We start from the raw sequence: 24,773 nt of genomic DNA, 5'->3' as shown, positions 1-24,773 counted from the left end.
GATTGGAGAAAGGAACGAGTGCCAGCGAGGATGCTAGGCAGTGTGCCAGTAAAGACGCTAGGCCCTAAAGCGGTGGATTTGGAGGGGTCCCACATCGATGGGAGAAAGGAACGAGTGTCAGCGAGGATGCTGGGTCCGTGACCCCAGGGTTATTTAGAAAAAAAAAAAGATTCAAAGCATAAAAATGGTTGGAAACTTATACCAAAAATAATCGGACGGCTGTGATAGGTGTGCCTTTTTTTTACACGAGTGAAGTAAATTGTTTGTACTCTAAAACTCGTCAGACACGGACGCTTATACTGAGAAGACCCTCCGAGTCTGCGGCAACATCTCGCCTTCGTGTTCGTTCTACTATTTTCTCCAATTCCATTTCCATCGGGAACCTCCAAATCTCTCGGAAAACTCCGGCCAAATCTCTCCAAATCCATCTCCATGGAATTATCCCTCACATTTCAGCTCTCTCATCACGTTTCTCCGCTTCAGTATTGTTGATGGTAGGTTTTTCCGGCTTATGGTGCTTTTAATTCTTCCCGTTTTGACCGAATTCAGTTTCTTTAGGTACCCGTAATCGTTTTCTTCGGTATTCTATAACTTTGTGTGTGATTTGTCAGTTGCTCAAATCAAACCGAGTGTGTGCGTCTGTTGCATGTTTGGCGTTTGGACTGTGCTTGTTTTGTTGATTTTTTTATGTTTTTTCTTCTTTCGTATTATATGAGTCGTCTGTTCATTTTCTTTTCTTGATGTGTGTTTTTTTCGTTTGCTATTGCCGCCATTTGATCGAATTCAGTTTCTTATTTGGCAATCAATCACTTGTTCTGTGATTCGTCAATGTTCCATATCGAATCGAGTGTGTATGTGAGTATAGAATGTGCATTTTTTGGTTGGTCTTTGATGTTTTTCTATCGTGGTATTATGTAGATTGTTCATTTTATTTCCCATTTTCTTTTACTCTTTCCCAAACGTGTGTTTTTTTTTTCTCGTTGGGTTTCTTCTGTTTTGGATTTGCTTCATATGGCATCCTTAATGAAACGTTAAGTAATCAATCCCTTGTCGTGTGATTTGTCAGTTATCAGTCGTTTTATTCAGCAATCAATCACTTTATGCATTGTGTTTTTGTCTCCACACATGTTTGGTACTGTGGCATAACTTGGGTGATCTTAGATGTTTGTTTATCGTTTTAGATGAGTGGATTGTTCATCTTTTTCCATTTCCTTTTACCTTTAAGTTGATGTGTATGTGTTTTCATTTCCTAAAGAGTGGATAAATGAGGAGGTTTTAGGCATTAAAAGATATAGGTGAATACTTCTTATTGTTCTATGCACTAGGGTTACTTATATTTTGGCATAAACGGAAACCCCAAACTAATAGTAGTGAAATTGCAATAAAGGAAGCAAATCAAAGTATTTTTTTAGAGATTTTTTGACGAGCTCTTTGGTGAAGGCACACATTTTCTGTTCTATATTTGTAAGTATTCGTTTAAAGCATGCTAAAAACTCTCTAAGGAGTGCTGCTGCTAGATGTTTATGTATGTTGGGGTACTTTTTTTCCGTTGAACTTTTATTTTGATATATTGGGGTTACTTATTTGGGTTTTTTGTACATTCTTTCAAGGCATGTTTATTTTGCCATCTTTGTTACTTTTCGAATTTCAAATATCAATGAGCAGTTCTCTAGGTTGACAAAAATTATGCAATATGGGATTATTCTTTATTGTGATGTGGTGATGTAATTTTTTTAATTATATCTTATTTATTTTTATTTTTGTGTCTTTCCTCGGCTTAAGTACTTAACTGCCATCCCATTTAATCTAGTGTAGTTAATCAATAATTTAATTCGATATCGATTGGGTTTCTGTTGTTGAAGTTATAATATGGGTAGAACTGATATATTGTAAAACTCTAAAAGATTGATGCCTAAGGTAATTTCCTTCTGTTCTTGGACAGGACGTTTGTTGAGTTTCTTTTCCATCCACTACAGACTGCATAAATTCTGTGGTTTGGTTGAGTGTGTGGCCTTTGATTTCCACATAAGTAACCAAATTTGTAGAACGCAGAAATGGCTTTAAGAGCGATCTTGGTAAAGAAAAGACACTTTTTCAATTCTGAGAATCTGTCTGCCAGCTTATATCTAAGGTTCTCCAGATTTGAACATGGGCAAGCATCTCAAGCTGATGAGTTACCGAAGTTGGGCTGCATTTCCAACCCCCTACATGTAGCTATTGAAGGAGGATGTGAAGAGGGCTCATCTTCAGTTGTTAGGAAGGATCTTTTACCCTTTCCAGCTGCAGAATATTTTCGAAGCAATCTTATTAAACCTCAAATTTTTGGTCATGGAATTGGAAGAGGAATGTCAGCTTCCTATAAGGGTTATAGATATGTTTTACAACTTTCGCAATATTCTACCACCGCCACGGCTGGTCAACCTGAATTTGGTGGCGACAATGCTAGAAATGAAAAGCCAGCTACTAAGAGGGTTAAAGAGCCGTCACCAGAAGAGTGTGATCAAGCAGTTGAAGGTTTGAGTACAGTTAAAGCACAAGCTAAACAGATGCAAGAGTCCCAGAAAAGTTCGGAATCTTTGTTGAAAAGCATATGGGCTAAGCTTCTAGGAATTGGTCCTGCTTTGAGAGTCATTGCTTCTATGAGCAGGTTTTTAACTATAATTCTTCTCTTATCTGATTTGATCTAAAGTTTGATTCTCATAGTTCATTGAACAAATATTATATCATGTAGAGAAGACTGGGCTAAGAAGCTTCACCATTGGAAAGATGAATTTAAATCTACAATGCAGCATTATTGGTTGGGTACAAAACTATTATGGGCTGATGTTAGGATCAGCTCGAGGTTATTAGTGAAACTTGCAAGTGGGAAGGGTCTTTCTCGAAGGGAGAGGCAGCAACTCACACGCACCACAGCTGATATTTTCAGGCTAGTTCCTTTTGCAGTTTTTATTATAGTTCCGTTCATGGAGTTCTTATTGCCAGTCTTCCTGAAATTATTTCCCAACATGTTACCGTCAACCTTCCAGGACAAGATGAAGGAACAGGTAAATGTTGCAGAACTGGGTGGAAATTGCTAAACATGTTACTCCATCACACAGTTCATTGGCTGTTTATTCTCTGGATAATTAACTGTTGGAACTTAATTCTTTAAACTTAACTCTTCTACTATTTTTTTCCCCTTGTGCTGGTGGGCATATTACATTCATTTCTGTTGCTGAAATTTCTGTTCATATACATTCTATCTTTTCATGAACAAACTATTATAATAAGAATGTAGCTTATGCATGACATATTTTCTTTCGCCTGTATAATTATACCTTTCTTGGGTATCTATCTGACTATCTCAATATTGTTCTGTAGTAACCCTTCAGATGTTTTTTTTGATCGAACCCTTGTTTTTATACGAGAAACGAAACTTTTCATTGATGTAAAGAAAAGAGATAACAAACACCACGAGGGAGTGAAAAAGAGAACTGTAAACAAAAGTAAAATCCAAAGAAAATTACAGTAAAAAGATAAAAGCATTCCAATTAGAACATATATCCTGTAAGGAGAAATCAGCGTAAGACTTAAAAAGAGAACACCATGAAGAAGCCTTGAGACGAGCAGATTTAAAAGGTTCTAACCAAGGGAGGCACTTGTTAAAAAAGATCCTTTGGATTCCTTTCCAACTATAACTAAAAAAGGAGAGCTTTAATGAAGATCAAAAACCAAGAACAACTTAAGCCAACCATGCCTAGCATAAGGACAATCAAGGAAAATATGATGAAGACCATTCACATCCTGGAGTTTCTGATATAAAGTGGTCAAGAACTGAAGAACTTCTGCTTCAATTTCACGAAATGATAAAAAGAGTTTCCAATTTAAGAGAACAAATTTGAAATCACATATGTTTTATTTTATGTAACCTAAGTCCTTTGAATATGCTCCCCTTTCATGATTTTGGAGAGGGTTAAGGCACCAATTCTACACCTTACTTATAGAAAGTGGCCTTTTATGATGCAGCGACGGGAGTTTTAGACATGTTTAGTTGCTAGTTGTGTTAAGTGAAGCTATGTATAGTGCAAATACTTTTGCTACCCCAAGAAGGTAGAGGATTTATTTCGGGAAATGTCTGTATTAAATTGAAAAAGTTCGCACCAGAGCGTTTGAGCAAAGTTACAGGAGAGCAAAAGTTAATTATATGACTCCCATTCTCAGATGATAGACATTACAAGTATACAACGGAGAATTCACCACACTACTGGCTAGAAGGCCAAACAATATCATCTTCCATTGTTGTTGTAGGATAAGTTGTGTCATCTAGATCACTCATCATTATCTTTTGACAAATATCAAGCTTTGCTCACATTACCTTAGTTTACGTGGGGATAATGCAATTTTTGGCTTCATTATGGTCTTCAACTTTAAGTAGCACAAGAAATTTCTCTTTTTATCTTTTTTGAATGAATTAGCTGTCCCAAATTATTTGTTGTTCTGAGCTTAATGCTTGAGGATCAAAGGATATGGGACTTTTGGTAATGAATCTAGTTAAATCTGAAGCTCTGCCGTCTATTGGATGAGATAGTTCATAGTTCTCTCAGTCATATGCTTTCTCTTTGTCTTTGGACAGAGTAGGTCTGATTAGTTTCCAATTTTCAGGAGGCATTAAAAAGAAGGCTAAATGCTAGAATAGAGTATGCTAAGTTTCTTCAGGATACTGTAAAGGAAATGGCCAAGGAAGTCCAAAACTCCAGAAGTGGAGAAATTAAGAAGACAGCGGAAGACCTTGATGAATTCATGACTAAGGTAAGTAAATTGCATCCTCCATTCCTGCAGTATATTTTAATTTAATTTTACCAGTTCTGTCTACTACAGCTGATGCACCTTGCTTAATTGAGGGTGTTACATTATGCTAATATAGGTAAGAAAGGGTGCCCCTGTTAACAACGAGGAAATTGTGGGATTTGCCAAGTTATTCAACGATGAGCTTACATTGGATAATATAAGCAGGTTAAATTTTTATTCATTAAATAAGGTCATGTTTGATAACAATTTCGATTTAGTTTTCTGTTTTTTGAAAATTGTGCTTGTTTACTCTGATTTCTTTACTATGGTTTTCACCTTTATTCAGAAAATATTTGAATTATTTTCCAAATTCCAAAATCCAAAAACTACAATTTTTTAGTTTTTATAACTTGACATGGTTTTTCTAAAGCATTTTTAGAAAGTAGATAACAAAACAAAGAAACTTATAAGTGGAAGGAAGCAATGTTTATAAGTAAATTTTTAAAAACTAAATGGTTATCAAACGAGAGCTAAGTTCTTCTATCATTTAGCTTGTATTTTTTTAATATGTATATGGCAAACCTTCATTTATTTGGCAGGCCTCGGTTGGTGAATATGTGCAAATACATGGGTATCAGTCCATTTGGTACTGATGCATACTTGCGCTTTATGCTGAGGAAAAGACTGCAAGAGTAAGATTCTCCTATAAACACGGCATGCATAATTTCGTCTCTTGTGCATTTTATCATTCAGGATTTAAGGATTTGAAGTTTTCTTCTGATGTCATTTGATACATGTGTGTGTATGTGTTGTTGTTTCATCGTTACTTGTTTTTCTTACATCTAACACTTTACCATTACCAGTTTATGTCATGTTAAAGAAGTTCTGTAATGCTCAAGGACCTTTTATTTAGTGATTAGCATTCATTCTATTTGAGATATTTTTGTGAACGTTCACCTTACCGAACTTTTTTCATTTTCTTGCTTGTTTCAATTTTAGTTCGACTTTTAATTGTAAAATGAAACATATGGTTATGGTATAAAGATCTTCTTCATCTACTTGGTGGGGAAGTGTTGATGGAGAAGAATGACCTCATCAACAATGGGAAATTTCCTTTCAGCAAAGCGAGTAGTTTTATGTAGTTCACTTGTGGTTGTTCAAGTTGTGGCCTTGAAATTTCATGGTTTACCCAGTGGGTTATGCCCAGAGGATGCTTGAACATCGGGTATCTAATCTCTCGATTAATTATGAATTAATACCTGGCTACTGATTATTGATCTTCTTGCCAAATCCTCTGTTCACCAGATTTAATCCTTTGAAATTTGTTGAACGAAAGAAACTATGTCTTTGATAACAGTGCTAAGGGGTGGGAAGAGGTGTGTGAGGAAGCTAGATGGTTGGTCTTCTTACAGAATTCAGAGTACTTTTACATCTTTTCTTTGTAACTACTATGTGACTTGTATCTTCACTAATTTGGTTTCCTTTTTGTATCTTAATGGCTCAGGGCGGATTCTTTTTATCCCTGTCCTTAAATAATTTTTTTCTTTTAACATTATTATTATTTTTTTTTTATAAAAAAATTCAATTACCCCATGGGTGCAGAGGACTTCTTAGTAACCCTAAAGATGAAAATCCAAAAATGGTTTTAAAAAATTCCTATTCCTTCCTTTTTATCCCATCAAGAAGGGGATAAAAATAGAAACAAAAGAGTCTCTGCAAGATCTTTTGACAAGACATGTATGGTTCTTGATTATATGCGCATGGAACATTGAATATATCTGACCGTAAACAAAATTTGGATGAGATCTTACTGTAAACTTAATGATTCTGACCACTATTTATTCACTCTCTGTAAAATATTCCATTAATTAATTTGTGTTAATTTAATGGTTTTTCTTTTGACTATGTAGTCAACCATACATGCTTTACTAGAGAGGTTGCATATGATGAAAATTGTTCATAAATTTGAAATTTTTTCTTGTTTACAAAAGATTGGGTGAGAGACGCCCAAAGTAACAAGAATTCATTATTATTATTATTTTTTTTGTAGTTAAAAATTTCTCACTATGAAGCATGTTTTTTTTTTTTTTTTTTTTTTTTTTTTTTTTTTTTTTTTTTTTTTTTAAATATATTTTGTCAGGATTAAGAACGATGATAGGATGATTCAGTTGGAGGGGCTGGAATCTCTATCAGAAGCAGAGCTTCGGCAAGCCTGTAGAGAACGAGGTTTACTTGGATTGCTTTCCGTTGAGGAAATGAGAAAACAGGTTCCCTTTTTCCTTGTTTATATATGAACTGTTCTAATTGGATAGCATTTTTTTTTTCTATGATCATCTATTTTATATATGGAAATCAAAGTGGAATTTATGATTTTCAATTTAAACTTGATCCAATTTTATGTTAATTCTTTTTTCTAAATTTGATTTTGACTAGTTAATCTATTTAATTAACAATCACAGATAGTGAAAAAATGCTGAAGAAATAGATGGATAGAGAGGACACAAAGATTTTAAGTGGAAAATTCAAACTCAAGAAAATTCCAATTGCTCACTATCAAACTAAATAAGAAAATATCAATAACTTACATAGACCTAGGACTTGCACTATACCTTCTGCGTACTATGCCTATTCCTTTATTTTCTTCTATTGAACCATGATTTCTTGTTACTCACATGCTTTCCAACCATGTATTATGTCTGCCACAAAATCCACTGGTTTTGTGAAGCAGCAACAACATTGTCTCTTTCTGGTATCCTTTCTTGTCTTTTGGTGGCTCCTTGTATTGTTTCAGAAGTATCATTGGTGTGGCCTTTTCTTTTATACTTGTATTCTTCTTGACTAAAGATGGCTTTCCATCCAAATATAAACACCTATATATCTATATTAACTTTATTTTTCCTGTTTAGAGATGTAACTAGCTTGTTTAAGTAGATGTACTGTGACTCTCCCGGGCTGTATCAGCCTACTGCTTCAATTTGTGTGAAATGGTTAACTTATAAAGAGAAATATTAAAGCCTTTTTGTATCCTGTCTCCGTTACACCCAAACACTGCTATGAATTGAAAAGCACATGCATAGTAAATACAACTAAGTATAAATTGAAGTTGAATTGTTAAATAACTTTCTTAACCTGCTATTTTTGTCTGAAGTTTGATGTTAAACCCCATGCATAGCATATGTAACTGCCTTATTTAAGAATTCTGTAAAACTTAAGCGTTTCTTCTGTAATATTCTTCTCTTGGGGTTGATGTGAAGGAAAAATGTGTTTTAGTTCTGACATTTTAAATTTTTTATTATTTTCTGAAGCTGCGTGATTGGCTGGATTTATCTCTCAACTACTCTGTACCATCTTCCCTCTTGATTCTTTCTAGGTAAATTAATTACTTTCTGCAGTTTTTCTTTCTTATTGTAAGATGGCATTGAAGTTTGTCTTCTAATTGGTCACCGATGCAGAGCCTTCTCTGTGTCTGGAAAGGTGAGACCAGAGGAAGTTGTACAAGCAACACTTTCCTCTCTGCCGGATGAAGTTGTGGATACCGTCGGGGTCACAGCTTTGCCATCTGAAGATACTGTTTCAGAAAGAAGAAGGAAATTGGAGTTCCTAGCAATGCAAGAAGAAATGATCAAGGTTTTTGTTTTGTTTTGTTTTTGGGGCGGGTGGGGAGTTCCTTATTATTACAAGTACTACTATAAGAAAATTTCTGGGAGAAGAGGCATTACTAGTTGGTTTGAGTCAGTTCAGTATTTCCCTCCATCCCTGGATATCAGCCTATAATTAGAATTGTGTGACTTCAAAATTTAAGCTGATTGCTGTTTCGGTATAAATCGAGCTGACTAAACGAATTGTCTGAAAAACATTGAAAGCAGAGAATATCTTTGAAAAAGATGTTCTATAAAGCCAGAGCTAAAAGATTTAATACTGTTGAAATGTAGAGAATGTTAGCTAGTGTAACTCTTGCATAATCCTGAAAAGAGGAATGCAAATTCCTTCTTCTTTCTAAGTCTCTTCTCTCCTGAAATAGAACTTCCAATTGCCTTCTTTATGTCCCAAGTATTTATATTTCTTCTCATGATCTAAAGTTCGATGTACTTAACTGGCTGATTGATTACGTATGAGTTCCGCCAAAAGAAGGTCAACCTGCATGCCTTTTTCTACCAAGATGATCTAGGTTTCTTGTTCTTGTTGTATTGAATTACTTGTCTCAAAAAGTTTCCTTGCATTTAGATGCTCTTCATTATATTTTATATATAGGAGGAGGAGGAAGAAGAAGAAGAGGAGCTGGCTAAGATGCAAGAAGCTGCTGGTAGTCAAAAGGACGTAGCATTAGAAGAGATGACAAGTCCGACTACTGGAGAAGAGCCGAAAGAAAAAACAAAAACATTGGAGAAGCAAGAGCAGCTATGTGAACTCAGCCGCGCACTGGCTGTTTTAGCATCTGCATCTGTAAGGATTGATGATAACAATTTTTGCTTTCAATGAATGCTGTTGCTCTCTTATTTTTTCTTTGCATTACACACGACGATTTTTAACATACTCTGTTCCACTTTAGTCGGTCAGCAGGGAACGTGAAGAGTTCTTACAGCTTGTAAAGAAAGAGGTACAACTTATTATTCCTCCTCCCGTTGTGTAGGACATAATAACCTAACATCTTGAACGTGAATGGGTCCGTGAATTTTTTATTTTGTCTCAAAGATTGTTAAACCGTCTTCTTCAGAACCCAAAGAATGTCATTTTAACATGAAAAAACTGAATGCACGACTAATTTGGTCTTGTGCTTTTTGCTTCCTATTATCTCCATTTTCAGATAGACCTATACAACAGCATGGTCAAGAAGGAGGGTACAGACGGTGAAGAAGAAGCAAGAAAGGCTTACAAAGCTGCAAGGGAGGATACCGACCAGGCCGCTGAGATGACTTTAGGTCGCAAGGTTTCTTCAGCACTTATTAACAGGGTAACATGATTCTTCATCAGAATTGTATTTCATTAGTTTATTTTAGTTTCTTGATGCTCGCCCGCAATCAATTGTTTTGCATCTGTCTCTGATCTGTACCATGTCTTCTCTGCAACTTGAGAAACTCACTATATGCATTGTGTTTTTAGATTGATACAATGCTTCATAAGCTTGAAAAGGAAATTGATGATGTCGATGCCAAGATTGGGGATCGTTGGCGATTGCTGGACAGGTTGTCTATTTTCCGCCTTCTAGTTGACGTGAATTCCACATCAGTGCTAATCATACAAGTATAACTATCATAATCATACTTCTTTGTAGGGATTATGATGGCAAAGTGACAGCTGAGGAGGTTGTATCTGCTGCTATGCATCTTAAGGACACCTTGGGCAAGGAGGGAATTCAGGAAATTATCAGCAGTCTCTCCAAGGATAGAGGTATTCTTCTGCCTCTTTTTCTTGCCCTTGAATGTTTAAATTACGCTGAAATTGGTTTTGTGTCACATAAAGCTGAGGTATTGGGAGTTTGGTTTAAGTTTAACCCTAGTTGAAAATTTAATAACAACCCTCTTAACCATCATGGTTCAGTTGGCCTAGTAGTCGATAAAAGTCGTGACAATGATAAAAGGGCTAAGGAGAATGTGTTCGGTCCATAGTGGTCATCTACCTAAGATTTAATATTGTTCGAGTTTCTTTAACAACTAATGTAGTAGGGTCAGACGGTTGTTTGGTGAGATTAGTCGAGACGTGCATGAACTGGAACTTTGTTATCTTTGAGGTTAGCGTCTCATAATTATAGCGGGCGAGCGGCCATGAGTCTAATTCAGGAGTGGGAGCCCGTGTACCCTTTTGTCTAAAAGAAAGTGAGACATACGTGTGTTCAACGATGCCATGTACCATGATTGTGAATATAAGACAATGGTTTGAATTACCTTTTGTAACAGCTCAATCCCACCGCGCTTTCCCTCAAGGTTTTAAAACGCGTTTCCTAGGGAGAGGTTTCCACACCCTTATAAGAAATGCTTCGTTCCCCTCTCTAACTAACGTGGGATCTCACACCTTTTATACTTTACCATAGGAAAGTAGAAATAGTTGTCTCCCATCGGTTACAATCGACGAAACCTGCTCGTTTTCGTTAATGAATCTCACATTTTGCTACATTTTCTTTTGAACAGAAGGAAAGATTCTCGTTGAGGACATTGTCAAATTAGGCAGTGCAACAGAGGATGCAACAGAAGATGCCAATGCGTCTGAAGCAGGAGGAAAGTCATAAGGGAACTTTGGCAAGTTGACGGTACACTTCAGTTTTGCTCTTTTCAACTCATGAAGTATTATTAGTTTCAATGTCCATGAGATTGCTTTTTTGTTCCATTAGTTAAATGACAGTAATACCAACTGTAATGAAGATCACAATAAATAAGAAAATTCTTTCAAGGCAATAATAAATTGTTCTTTTGAGGAAAGCCTTTACTTCAAATCTACTTATGGTGGAAATTATGATTTTTTTTTGTTCTTCCCTTGTGTCGAAGGGTATAAAATTGTTAGTCACGTTGGACCGACATCTTCGAACAATTTCTGCCAGGAAAGTAGATGTGGACTAACATTGTAAGGGGGATGTTTCTATCTAATTTTATTATTTTTAAGCCATAGTGTAACAACTTAAGTCTATCGCTAACAGATATTGTTTGTTTTAGCCTGTTACGTATCGTGGTCAGCCTCACGATTTTAAAATACGTCTGGTATGGAGAGATTTCCACATCTTTATAAGGAATGTTTCGTTTCCTTCCCCAATAGATGTGGAATCTCATAATCCACCCCTCTTGGGTGCCTAGCGTCCTCACTGGCACACTGTCCGGTGTCTGGGTTTGATATCGATTGCAATAGCCCAAACCCATTGCTAGTAGACATTGTTCGTTTGGACTGTTATGTATTATCGTCAGCCTCATGGTTTTTAAAACGCGTCCAGGAGGGAGAGGTTTCCACACCCTTCCCCTCTCCAACTGATGTTAGATCTCACCCATAGCGGACAACAATTATTCATCTTTGTACTAATGATATAAGTTAATCTCTATATAATTGATAACAATATTCATTATGATGCACTTTTTAAGCCCTATTCGTTCATGAACAACAATGGTAATAACAGCCGACTAGAAGATCTTGTCTGCTTTGATCCGTTATGTATTATTTGACTCACAATTTAAAATTCGTCTATTAGGGTGCTTTGATCCGTTATGTATTATTTGACTCACAATTTAAAACTGTCTATTAGGGAGAGGTTTCCACACTCTTATAAGGAAATATTCGCTCTCTCTCCAACCAATGTGAGATCTTTAAGGGAGTAAAGAGATTTAATCGACCCATCATTCCCATTGTTGGAAACGAGGCCTAGAGCCCGAGGGACTTGGACATAGGCCTTGTTGAATAGTGCAAAACTCACACCTAGTCAAGTCATGAGCCCTCCCTATGTACTCTAGAAAGGTCCATGCTCATGTAGCCCAACAAGCATTGGGGTTGTAGCTTACGTCATAATTTCATATCTTCAAGATCATTCTCACTCAGGTGTAGTCTTAGTTCATTCAACGCTCCTTACTAGAACGCTTTTTTGTTTGGTTAAAGTTTTAAAATTAGTGTTTGAACCTAAAAAAAATTACTACCCTTATATAACTTAAAGTAATATATATATAAGAAACCAGGGAATTTCCAAAGGGTTGTACTAGGGAATTCTACCGTACTTCGTGCAGTTCTTGTTGTTCCTGCAAAGCCTACCTAAAAGTTCAGGCCGGAATGTAGGAAGTGGGCAATACGTTTTTGTATTTCTATGAGAAGCTCTACGACACCCATGATTCCCAGGAGTAAGTCGTCGGCATATCGTGCGTAATAAATCTTATTAAGTAATGGGTTTTTAAGGGGGATAGCTTACGAGCCAGGCGTTTCTCTGACTTGATAACTAGTCTCGCATCCCCGCTCAGCTCTAGCAGCAGGCTTTTTCTTTTGCAATACTTAAAAGCGTCTCTCATGGCCAATTTCTTATTACAACGTTCTTGACCATAGAATTCAGCCTGAGGGGTCAACCCGATGGCTTCTATGAGGAAGGCGGTGCAAAGGAGGCTCGAGGACTTGTTAAGGAAGGCAGCAAGGGCCAGGGGTAAACCGAAAGGCGTTTTCTAGTCCCCCTGAGCTGGGCGGTGCTTGTGTGTGGGGTGTGCCTAGACTATATATATATATATATATATATATATATATATATAATATGTTTTTAATAAGAAAAATCATAATTCATTATTCATTGCTCATTAAAATTATATTTTCAAAAAATATTTTGAGTTCGGATTTTTCAAAGTCATTGGCATACAAGGGTATAAATGTAAAATAATGTGCAAATTCAATAAATATCAAAAATATTTTTACATTTTTTGTTTATAGTGAAAATTAAAAAAAAAAAAAAATATATATATATATATATAGATATAGATATATATTTTATGTTTCTATATATTTTGGATTTTAAATTTTAAAAGACATAATTTTAATAAAAAAATATTTAAAAGCTTTAATGAAATATTTATTTCATGCTGAAATTAAAATAAGTATAGTAAAATACACTACACACTAAATGATATTGTAAAATAATAATTATAAAAATGTATTACAAAAAAATATGCTCACCAATTAATTTATATTTAATTTAATATTCAAAATTTTCTTATTTGAAAATAATTTAATCTAGAAGATAGACCCATTAAAATAACGTTCCACGGTTGCCAACTCGACCGCACAAATTTTATTTTTCTCAAATTTAAATTTTATTAAAAGACTTATTATATGAAATATATAAAAAAGAAAATTTAAAATATTAGGTAAAAAATATGTGTATTTTTAACCCTACTACTTCAATGTTGACGTGATAAGTTTATTGAACTAATAGATGATAATTTGGTAAGACGTTATATGCATGCACGATAAAGGAAATTAGCAACGAATAAAAAAAAAGGGATTGGGAGGCAAAATACATGCCGAACCATTTTTTAGGAATAATCTTGGCTGCATACTGATGTCGAGGAACAATCTTATCATGATACCCGAGTAAAGGAGGAGTACATAAATGCATCGAGACCACATTCGAATGAAAATGATTACGATGATAGAACGACTAAGAAACACTTGAAAGAACTGAAAGTCAATATCTATACCAATAAGGTGTGATTCAATCACAGAAACTTCATCGTTAAACCGTGTTTTGCTTAGAGCAATTCCATGTCATGGTGACTTTTCGAGTTTTTTTTTTCTTCTTCTTCTTCTTGTGGGATAGTTTTCACTGTTACAAACGAGGAGTAAGTAACGTGGCCACGTCGTAGACGAATGTGGAGGTCATCAGGTGTTGAATCCGGATTCTGAATCTTGAGCATGGTTACCATGTCACAGAGGAATGTCAAGTCTATTAAGCACTGAGTCTGGATTCCGAATCCTAACAATTTTGCCCAAGCTCGCTAAACTGCATACTATTTTACTCCAAAGTTTACAACTCGTTAGGTAACAATTCTCACCGTGAAAGATTCTATTAAAATTAAGTATTAATTTTTATTACGTGACAAATTTAGGAACTACACGAAAGGCCCAAACTAAGTTAACCACTCCGAACAATATTCAATAATTAAACCTTCATAATTTTTTTTTTGTTATTTCAGTACGACAAAATTAGAAATATAAGAACTAAATTATTATTTACAGAAGTTATAAGAAACAATTACTATATCAAAGTGAGCATAACTCATCGGTAATTAACGTGTATTTATTATCTCTAAATATGAGATTCAAATTCCTATGCCCACTTAAAGAAAATACTAATAGTTATCCAAAATTATATATATATTTATATTAACGTCAATCAGTATTTTTTAATTATTTTTTTTAAAAAAGATTAGGGATAATATTGAAATATTAAATTTTTTTTTTATGAATATTTATATTAATACATAATTTTTTAAATATTTAATAATTAGACTTTTGTAATTTTTTTTTTGTTATTTCATTACGGCAAATTAGAAGGGTAAGAACTCAATCGTTAATTCGTTATCGACAAAAGTTATAATAAAAAATTGTTTGACAATTCATGGGTAATTAACGTGTATTTATTTAATTTTTTTTTGAAAGTTAAAGGATAATATTAAAATATTAAAAAAAATTAAGAATATTTATATTAATTTATAATTTTTTAAAAAATATTTAATCCCAGAGGGGGGAAGAATGAGAAAAGTAGGATAAATTTTGAGGAAAATCCAAGCTTTACCAAGACGGCTCTTTCCCAAAGCTTGTTCAAAAATTTGAAAACTTTTCATCCAAAACCCAAATCTCATACTCAAAACACACTCTCCAATGCCTCTTCGACGCGTGTGATCATGACACCTCCCTTTTGTGTTCATTCAACCGCGTTTATTTTTTGTTCCCACTGTTCCAAAATTCTCCAAGCTCCGAGCCAGGCCCGTTTCTTCAACCCCCCACCCCTCTCTCTCTCTCTCTCTCTCAATTTCGCACAGATTCCTTCGCTCTCTCACTTCAATTTGTGGGTCAACTCGGTCCGATCCGGTTCGCTCGCTCTTCTCCTCTCCAGATTGCTTGTTTCCTCACTTGGGTTCTTACCCACTTCTCCTTTTCCTCATTTTTTGACTTCCTTCGACGATTTTGCTTCCTGGGATTTCTTGCTCTATCTGGGTTCTCATTGTTTTTGGCGTTTGTTGTCGGGGTTTTGGTGTCGGAGCTTCTGTGCGAAGTGTTTGATTTTGGGAATTCGGGTCTGTTCTTTTGTGGGTTCGAAGTTCTGGGGTTTGTGGTATCTGGGTTGTTTGTCGTTTTTAGTTCTGGGGTTTGTAGTTGTCGGGTTTTGTATGTGAAATTTGGGTGGAATTGCCAAATTTGTGTGTTCAGAGGTGGAAATTGGGGGGGTTTTTTCTCTTCGGTGAAATTAGGGTTTCTGTTGTGAATTAGACAAATTGGTTGTTTATAGTGTTTTTGATGGTGGAGAAGATGATTTTGGGGCCCAAACGTGTCTGAGAATTTGGGTTGTTTGGAGACTTTAATGGGATTTTGCGACATCAGGAAGAAGGTTTGGGAAACAGTTTCTTCGTTAAATTTAAGGTTTCAGAGGTGAAGTGAAAAGATGTTCTATTCTCAATTCATATTGGCCAAGAAAGGGCCGCTTGGGACAATATGGATAGCGGCACATTTGGAGAGGAAGCTGCGGAAAAATCAAGTGGCAGACACTGATATCGGTGTCTCAGTAGGTTAGTTGGTTTCTTTTTGCTCTATGTTCTTGGTTTTTGTCATTTTTCGTTTCCTTAAACACATCGAAGTTAGAACATATGACAAAACTATGAAAAACAATACATGAACAGTCCCACATGGCGGCTGTTGACTGAAAATATGATTCGTGTTGTATTCAGCTGTGTGTACTCTTCTTTTAAGGGATGAATTTAGTGATTTTAGGATGCACTGTTATAAGTTGGAAGGGTAAATAGACATATTCTTGTTAAGAACGGATCGATTGTTATTTAGTCTTAATGCGTTTCTTGGGTATTATGCTCGTTCTAAGAACGTGTATCGTCTTTTAAGTTGAGGTTTTTGTAGCTTACAGCAATGTTCGTCAATGTTTTAAAAAGCTATTGAAGGCTCTAAGGGACTAAGTTTAATCGCAATCAATAATTTCTAATGTCATACGATATGAATCTTTGGAACAGATTCAATTCTTTTCCCCGACGTGCCAATTGCGCTGCGATTGTCCAGCCATCTTCTCCTTGGGGTGGTGAGGATCTATTCTAGAAAGGTGGGTTACCTATTTGACGATTGTAGTGAAGCTCTGCTTAAGGTAAAGCAAGCGTTCCGTTCTACTGATGTTGACTTACCTCCCGAAGAATCGACTGCTCCGTATCATTCCATCACTCTGCCCGAGACTTTTGATCTTGACGATTTTGAGCTTCCAGATAATGAACTTTATCAGGGGTTAGTTCAAGGTTTTTTTAGTTATTTTTATGTTAAACCAGCAGCTATAGCAACCGACCCATATTGTAGCACTTCCGCTCGGTGAATGACCTCTAATTTTGCTGCAGTAATTATGTCGATCATCACGTTAGTTCTCGGGAGCAAATTACCCTTCAAGATACTATGGACGGTGTAGTCTACACTACTTCTCAATTTGGCTTGGATGGTTAGTATTCTTCGCTCCATTTTTGTAAACTGCAATTATTCGGATCAAACAGATTTTAATCTTCTTGGCCATGCAGAGCGTTTCGGTGATGGAGATGCTTCACAAATCGGTTTAGATCTCGATGAGGTAACATATTAAAAGAAAAAAGAAATGAATGTCGTTTATAGTTTTTTTGTTGGTTTTTAATTTTTTTTCATTTCTTTTTTTAATTTTATTTTCGTGCTTTCTTGTTTAATATTTCCTCCCAACCGTTCGTAATTTGTGTCCCCCTTTCCCACCTACTGGTGACAAGCAGGAACTCTTTGTCGAAAAGATCATTGTTAAGGATCACGATGAGATTTCAGAGTAAGCATTATATATCTCTTCGGTATTTTAAAGCTTGTCCGCTCTATGTAATACCGGTTCTTAGAAATGGAATTGTGTATCGAATGATACCGTCCCTCTCCGGGAAAAAAAGATATTTTATACAAGTGTAGGATTTCTGATTTACTGAATTTCTCATTGTTTAAGTATTGTTGGAAGCATTTCCGTTTTTTTAGGCTGTTTCCCGTCTACGTGTTGATCCATGAACTAATTATTTTTTGTGTGTGTGTGTGTGCATGTGTGATTGTAGTAACGATCCTCGAGCACTTTCTCCATCAACCGTCTTGAAAGACAAGGATGAAAATACGAAGGAAATCCTAGAAACCTTTGATACGCTGCAGGTACGTGTTGATGGATTTCGAGTTAATATTGACTATCCCACATCGGTTGGGGAGGAGAACGAAACATTCTTTATAAGGGTGTGGAAAGCTCTCCCTATCAGACACGTTTTAAAAACCTTGAGGGGAATCCCGAAAGGGAAAGCCCAAAGAGGACGATATCTGCTAGCGATGGGCTTGAACTGTTGCACATCATATCTCTATCTTTTGTAAACAACGGAATGCATTTATACAAATTGTCGTTAAGAGTTGGCCACGAATTGTTATTGTATATTATGCAGGATCCATCATCTAATGCGAGACAAGTCGATGATTACAACTTGGCTAGTGTTCAGGATAGTGATGGTTCTTTGAAAGTGGAAGTTCGGGGTACAGAACCGAAAGCCGTGGAGATTGAAATGAACGAATCCAGGAAGTCAGATATTAATGGCGGCCCTACCGATGTTTTGGATTGGTCTTCCCATAACGATTTGGATTGTGAGACTACCAGACCCATGCATCTTAAAGAGAACGGCCATCTTTCTAGTGACCCGGAAAACAAAGATGGAAAACTCGAACAGTTTTCTTCGCCAGCCGACGAGACAATGGAAAAGATGAAAGGAGGTAATTACCGTTTAACTTTTGCTTGCATGGATTGTTTCGTGGAATCCCGAAAACCGTTCTTTGCTGTTTTTACCAAAAAGATAAAACTTCTGCTGTAAAACGCTCAAATGGATTACAGATGCATTAAATGGCTCAAGCACAGGAGAAGAAATGAACAGTGGAGTTGTAATAAACAATGAGCTTGAAATGACCTTTCTTGATCCCGTTGATGCAGAATGTGATCGCAGCAGAGCTACGTTAGACCCAACGGCCATGTCTCCTAGTCGCTCCGGTGTCACCCCTGATTTTGAGGACACGGGACATAAAGCTCCTTCAGATAGCACATATGCATTAGCCTCAGAGGGTTGTACGATCGGTGATCAACCATCCTTAAAATCCATGGACAACTCGAGTGAAGCGCTCTCAGCTGGAAAAGTTGCTCGAGATATGACATATCAAGAGGAATCTCCTGGTAGGCCTGAGGTTATCGATTCTGAATCCAAGGAATTTCGGGAGCCAAAGGACACCGAGACTCGGAATTCTTTTAATGGTGAAGAAACTCCATCCACGGAGAAGTCCGTGCTACTGTCATGCAATTCTCGTGTAACTAAGCCATCTCTTGAAGGTATTGAAGTCCGTGCTACTTTTGTTTAATGGTTATTGAATGAACCTTATTTTTTCTGGAGCTCGTGTCGTGGACATTGTTAATTTGAAAATTAGTCGATTAATCATTTGTGATTCTAGGTGAAAGCTGCCAAGCAACTGACGCTGCGACACAAAATTTGGAAATAAGTGAGAAAGCCGATACCGAAGTTCTGGAAGACGGGCAGGCTGGTTTCAGGGACTCGGACAAACGTTTGGATTGTGCATTGTCTAATGATATTTGCACAGAGGTTTCAAATAGGTCTCCCACCTCAGATTTCCCTGCACCCGAGAAGTTGCTTTCTGTACCCGAGGGCCTTACCGAAATACACGGTGACAACTTATCATTGAATTCTTCACTGGACAAAGGAAACTTGGTCGAGGATGACGGAGGTGTTTCTGGAAGTAATCTTATGTCGGGGAAGAAGCGAAGCTTCACGGAAAGTACTTTAACAGCACAGAGTTTGAACTCAGCCGAGTCCGTTGGGGCGCACCGATCTAAGAGAGTTGCAGAATCCATTCCTGATGACGACGATTTGTTATCTTCTATTTTAGGTATTGTTGCATTCCTTTTAACATCTCTGAGAAAGTGTGCCGATATTTCTGACTTTCGATTCGTAGGCTCGATGTCACTGACTAGGTTTTTATGTTGCTTTAGTTGGAAGACGATCGTCGGTTTTGAAAATGAAACCGTCACCTCCCGTGCATGAAACCATAACCTTGAAACGTCCACGATCGACGGTTGGAGTTGGCATCTCAAAGAAGAAGGTGCTTATGGATGATATGATGGTTTTGCATGGAGAGTATGTATCTAGGCATCTTTAAATTTTTTTTATGTCTAACTTTACTTTAAATTGTTGTTCGTTTTCTATGGGTTCGAAACAATCCGTCAATTTATAGTTTCTTGTTCGTTATTCGACTGACTTTTAACCGATGAGCGTTTTTTGAAGTCACGACGTAACTCACCTTCATTGTAGTAAATGGATCTTCTTTCCTGCTGAGTGCTGAGACACTAACGGCATATGTACTATTATTATTCAGCACGATACGTCATCAACTTACAAGCACGGAGGACATACGTCGTGTTCGGAAAAAGGCACCCTGTACTCGTCCTGAAATTTCGATGATTCAGAGACAATTCTTAGAAGACGAAATTTTCAGTGAATCCATATATTCAGGTATTTTGTTATGCTAGAAGATGAAATTTTCGTGTCGCTTGCATTCGTTAAATTATCTCCCCTTTCGAGCGTTAAGTGAATAACTTCTGATGGCAAGGTCTTTTCGGTTTGCTTTAGGTATTTCCAAGGAACTGTCGTCATTGCATGCCGAAGCATTTGACCTTAACGAAATCAGGGTTTACGAGAAGGATCCAGAGGCAGGAAACGATTTCGAGTCTGCTATTAGACCGAATACCACTGAAGAAAGTGCAACAGAAACAGCCCCTGAAGAAGTCATTGGAAAAAATGATCTTCAATCTCAGCCTGCTCGGGCTACTGTGCAGAACGAGACTGAGTCAGCTCAAGAGTTAACATTAGAGTGTCCTGATCTAGACGTTCACGAGCAGCAGCAAGCGACGACAATTGAGAATGCTGGACCGGAACCCAGAAATGTTGCTGATGCAGCTAATAGCTTCGACATTCACGAGTTGGAATTACCTTCCTTAGTCATTGGGGATAAATATGATGATCCAAATGCTTCTTTGCAGAAAATATTGGAATCTCAGCACGGTGGTGATGATGCTTTTACGGTGGATACCGGGAATATAGGTCTCGACAACGTTAATGCTAATGATTGCACCGAGATCAGAGATAATGTTAATGAAGAAAAATACGATCATAATGTTTCCCTTGTAACCTCGCCTCGAGAAAACGGTGAATCGAATTATCTGACTCCTGAAAATGGTGAAAAACCTGATGAAAGCGTCTTAGATGTTAAGTTAGGGGAGATCGATGGGGATAGAGTAAATACAGCAGACGTCGTTTGCGACGAGAAGGATGCAGCGTCTGTTTGCTTAATCGACGGAGCACCGATGGATTCTCAATATTCTACGGGATTTGTACATCCAGACTATCATGAAGAAGCTGATTTGCTCAATACCGTGGACACGGAAATGACTATCCTCGACCATCCTACTATAGCCGAAGACCGTGGTGTACGTTCAACTTTCTTTTTGTTCTATTTAAAACACGAAAGGATCTTAGAAAAGTTGGTTCTTGTTGTACCGTTTATTTACTTCGGTACTTCTTTGCTTCCCTTGCGTCTAAAGTTTTCTTTGTCGTGCAGGACTTCGAGGATGCTACGGCGGCTAATGATATAGGTTCGAGTTTCTTGTTGCTTATTTTGGCTTTCTTGATTGTGTAGTAGCAGTGGTCTGATTAGCACCTTAATAACTTGTCCTCTTTCGACTTTCCCTTCCGGGGCCCAGCGTCCTTGCTGGCACACCGCCTCGTGTCCACCCTTCTTCGGGGCTTAGTCTCCTCACTGGCACATCGGCCGGTGTCTAGCTTTGATACCATATGTAACGGCCCAAGTTCATAGTTTTTAAAATGCGTCTGCTAGGGAGAAGTTTCCACACCCTTATAAAGAATGTTTCGTTCTCCTCCCCAACCGATGTGGGATCTCACATCATATTCCGTGTTCTTTTAGCGAACAAGGGGCCAAGTTGTTTATTCACGTAAGAGCGACTTTCGTTCTTATGTTGCTGATGATATATATATTTTTTTCGTCCAGAATTTTTGAACGAAGATGACGAGGCCGAAGAAGACGAGGACAACACGCAATTTGCAGCAGATCCTAGCTTTCTTGAAAACAGTGGATGGTCTTCCCGTACCAGGCATGTGTTTATTTCTGTATATTGTTTCTTATGTAACTCTGATGCTTGGTTAAAAAACACACTCAAATACCGATTCAAATACCGCTTCGATAGTAATTTACCTAGGCTTTTGGTTGTGTAACAGCCCAAGTCCACCGCTAGCCGATATTGTTCTCCTTGGGCTTTCTCTTTTGAGCTTCTCATCAAGGTTTTAAAATGTGTCTATTAGGGAGGAGTTTTCATACCCTTATAAGGAATGTTTTGTTCTCCTCTCCAACTAACGTGGGATCTCACCAACGTTCTCGCTGGCACACCACCCGGTGTCTGGCTCTGATACCATTTGTAATAGCCCAAGCCCTCCGGTATTAGATATTGTTTTCTTTGGGCTTTCCCTCGTAGGCTTTTGCTCAAGGTTTTAAAACGCGTCTACGAGGGAGAGATTTTCGCATCCTTATAAGAAATGTTTTGTTCTCCTCTCCAACCAATGTGGGATCTCACAATCCACCCCCCTTGGGGCCCAACGTCCTCGCTAGCACACCGCCCAGTGTCTGGCTCTGATACCATTTGTAATAGCCCAAGCCCACCGGTGTTAGATATTGGCCTCTTTGGGTTTTCCGTCAAGGTTTTAAAACACGTCTACTAGGGAAAGGTTTTCGCATCCTTATAAGAAATGTTTCGTTCTCTTCTCCAACCAATGTGGGATCTCACCTTCCACCCCCCTTGGGACCCAACGTTCTCGCTGGCACATTGCTCGGTGTCTGGCTCTAATATCATTTGTAATAGCCCAAGCCCACCGGTATTAAATATTTTCCTCTTTGGGCTTTCCCTCAAGGTTTTAAAACGCGTCTACTAGGGAGACGTTTCCACACTCTTATAAGGAATGCTTCGTTCTCCTCTACAACTAATGTGAGATCTCACAGGTTGAATCTAACACCATTTCTAACCAAAACCACTACTGGAGTCGCCTTTTGGTTTCCTTCATAATTTTACTGAACATGTTTTCATCGGAGACATACTTCTCATCTATATGTTCTTTTATTCCTTTATTCCTTGTTACAGGGCGGTTGCAAGGTACCTTCAAAATCTCTTTGATAGGGACACTGTACATGGGAGAAAGGTCCTTTACATGGATAACTTACTCGTTAACAAAACTCGGAAGGAAGCTTCAAGAATGTTTTTCGAGACATTGGTACGTCATTTCGAATCCTTATATAATATATCTTGTTAGGACCGAGGTATGATTACAAACTATGGTCTTGGTTTCTGAGTATCATTGTCGAACGATAGCTAGCTATCCAGGTTCGTGTTTGCTTGCCACTAGTTCTTTCTACCCTAGTTGTGTTCGGCTCTTGATGTCATTGTAGTAGTAGAAAAAGCTCGTAATGTAACAGCTCAAACCCACCGCTAGCAGATATTGTCCTCTTTGGGGTTTTCCTTTCGGGCATACCCTCAAGGTTTTTAAAACGCGTCTACTAGGGAGAGGGTTCCACACCCTTATAAAGGGTGTTTCGTTCTCCTCCTCAACCGATGTGAGATCTTACAATCCATCCCCCTTCAAGGTCCAGCGTCCTCGCTGGCACTTGTTCCACTCTCCAATCGATGTGGACCCCACCAAATTCACCCCCTTGGAGGCCCAGTGTCCTTACTGGCACACCGCCTCGTGTCTACCCCCTTCGAGGAACAGCCTCCTCGCTGGCACATCACCCGGTGTCTAGCTCTTATACCATTTGTAATAGCCGAAGCCCACTGCTAGCCGATATTGTCCTTTTTGGACTCTCTTTTGGGCTTACCCTCAAGGTTTTTAAAACGCGTCTACTAGGGAGAGGGTTCCACACTCTTATAAAGGGTGTTTCGTTCTCCTCCCCAACCGATGTGGGATCTTACAATCCATCTCCCTTTGGGGTCCAGCATCCTCGCTGACACTCGTTCCTATCTCCAATCGATGTGGGACCCCCATCAAATCCATCCCATTCAGAGCCCAGTGTCCTTACTGGCACACTGCCTCATGTCTACCCCCTTTGAGGAACAGCCTCATCGCTGGCACATTGCCCGGTGTCTGGCTTTGATACCATTTATAATAGCTAAAACCCACTGCTAACAGATATTGTTCTCTTTGGGCTTCCCCTTTCGGGCTTACCCTCAAAGATTTTAAAACACGTCTACTAGGGAGACGTTTCCACACCCTTAAAGGGTGTTTCGTTCTCCTCCCCAACCTATGCGAGATCTTACACGTAAAGAAATTAGGGTTCAAATGAACGACATCTGTGTCTAATTTGTTATTCGTTCGAACATGTCACAAACGTTACCCGTTCTCTCAGGCCCACATATTTCAATTTAGTTCCTATCTCTGTGACGCTTGTATTGGACAGTGTCCAAGAATGATATCCGGTTGGACTCGGTTTACGTCCTACAAAACTCTCGTAACCTACTCACCGACATCTTCTAGTTTTCGTGTTTCTGAATACATGCCATCTGCTAATTTTGCTGGTTCATTTATGCACAAACGTCACTATTTCTGCAGGTTCTCAAGACAAAGGATTACCTCCATGTAGAACAGGAAAGACCCTTTGACAACATTAGTATAAAGCCAAGAATAAATCTCATGAAATCAAATTTCTGATTTACTTTAGGAAAAGGCAGAGAGATACACAGCTGGAGGAAAACCCGAAAACCCGAAAACCCGAAAATCAAAACCCAAATACCAAAATGGCTCCGGTAGGTGTTAGTTCGGCCGATGCTCCACTCGGGACGTCAATATATAGCTGTTCCCATCATCAGAAACTCCTCATCTCTACCCAACACAATAATCTTTTGTTTGTTACTATTATTTATATATAATTGCTCTGTTCAAGCTAGACGTTTTATGTAAGCGGTAAGTGGCCAGTGAGTCTAACCGTGCGGTCGAGTCAGGTCGGGTCGAGTCGAGTCGAGTTGAGTCCAGTGGGGACGGTCGTGTATTAATGTGTTTATTGTACCATCTTTTGTATTATGACAGACACTCATGTATATATTATCTGTAAAAATAGTCTCCTGTTATTCAAGATGCTGATTTGTTTATTAGATATCATATATAGACTATGCTTCAAAAGTTTTGGACTGTAAATATGAGAAATATAGC

General features: G+C 37.8%; 2 protein-coding genes across 3 annotated transcripts; both read left to right on the top strand.

The window, feature by feature from the left end:
- The first annotated feature begins 284 nt into the window (after positions 1–284).
- Positions 285–11,180, top strand: LOC111798547 (uncharacterized). The gene is made up of 15 exons (XM_023681774.2): positions 285–494; positions 1,943–2,647; positions 2,732–3,044; positions 4,642–4,788; positions 4,904–4,992; positions 5,367–5,459; positions 6,908–7,034; positions 8,073–8,137; positions 8,220–8,394; positions 9,019–9,210; positions 9,317–9,364; positions 9,572–9,718; positions 9,868–9,950; positions 10,040–10,155; positions 10,893–11,180. The coding sequence occupies exons 2-15, from the start codon at positions 2,055–2,057 to the stop codon at positions 10,988–10,990; spliced, it is 2,286 nt and encodes a 761-aa protein (XP_023537542.1). The 5' UTR covers positions 285–494; positions 1,943–2,054; the 3' UTR covers positions 10,991–11,180.
- A 3,985-nt stretch (positions 11,181–15,165) lies between these two features.
- Positions 15,166–24,696, top strand: LOC111798290 (sister chromatid cohesion 1 protein 4). Of its 2 annotated transcripts, none has more exons than XM_023681350.2 (16): positions 15,166–15,998; positions 16,452–16,713; positions 16,821–16,918; positions 16,995–17,044; positions 17,214–17,263; positions 17,532–17,622; positions 17,901–18,222; positions 18,341–18,826; positions 18,946–19,398; positions 19,502–19,646; positions 19,885–20,021; positions 20,139–20,995; positions 21,127–21,160; positions 21,574–21,676; positions 22,715–22,844; positions 24,177–24,696. In XM_023681350.2, the coding sequence occupies exons 1-16, from the start codon at positions 15,875–15,877 to the stop codon at positions 24,273–24,275; spliced, it is 3,441 nt and encodes a 1,146-aa protein (XP_023537118.1). In that variant the 5' UTR covers positions 15,166–15,874; the 3' UTR covers positions 24,276–24,696. The 2 variants fall into 2 exon arrangements, with proteins under 2 accessions (XP_023537118.1, XP_023537120.1); XM_023681352.2 differs by having other exon boundaries at positions 15,167–15,998; positions 18,437–18,826.
- Positions 24,697–24,773: the final 77 nt, after the last annotated feature.

Source organism: Cucurbita pepo, chromosome 7 (genome assembly GCF_057944985.1).
Source record: "Cucurbita pepo subsp. pepo isolate OVF chromosome 7, ASM5794498v1, whole genome shotgun sequence".
Classification (NCBI taxonomy): Eukaryota; Viridiplantae; Streptophyta; class Magnoliopsida; order Cucurbitales; family Cucurbitaceae; genus Cucurbita; species Cucurbita pepo.
Note: the sequence above shows the minus strand (reverse complement) of the source record. Positions and strands in the feature narration are given on the sequence as shown.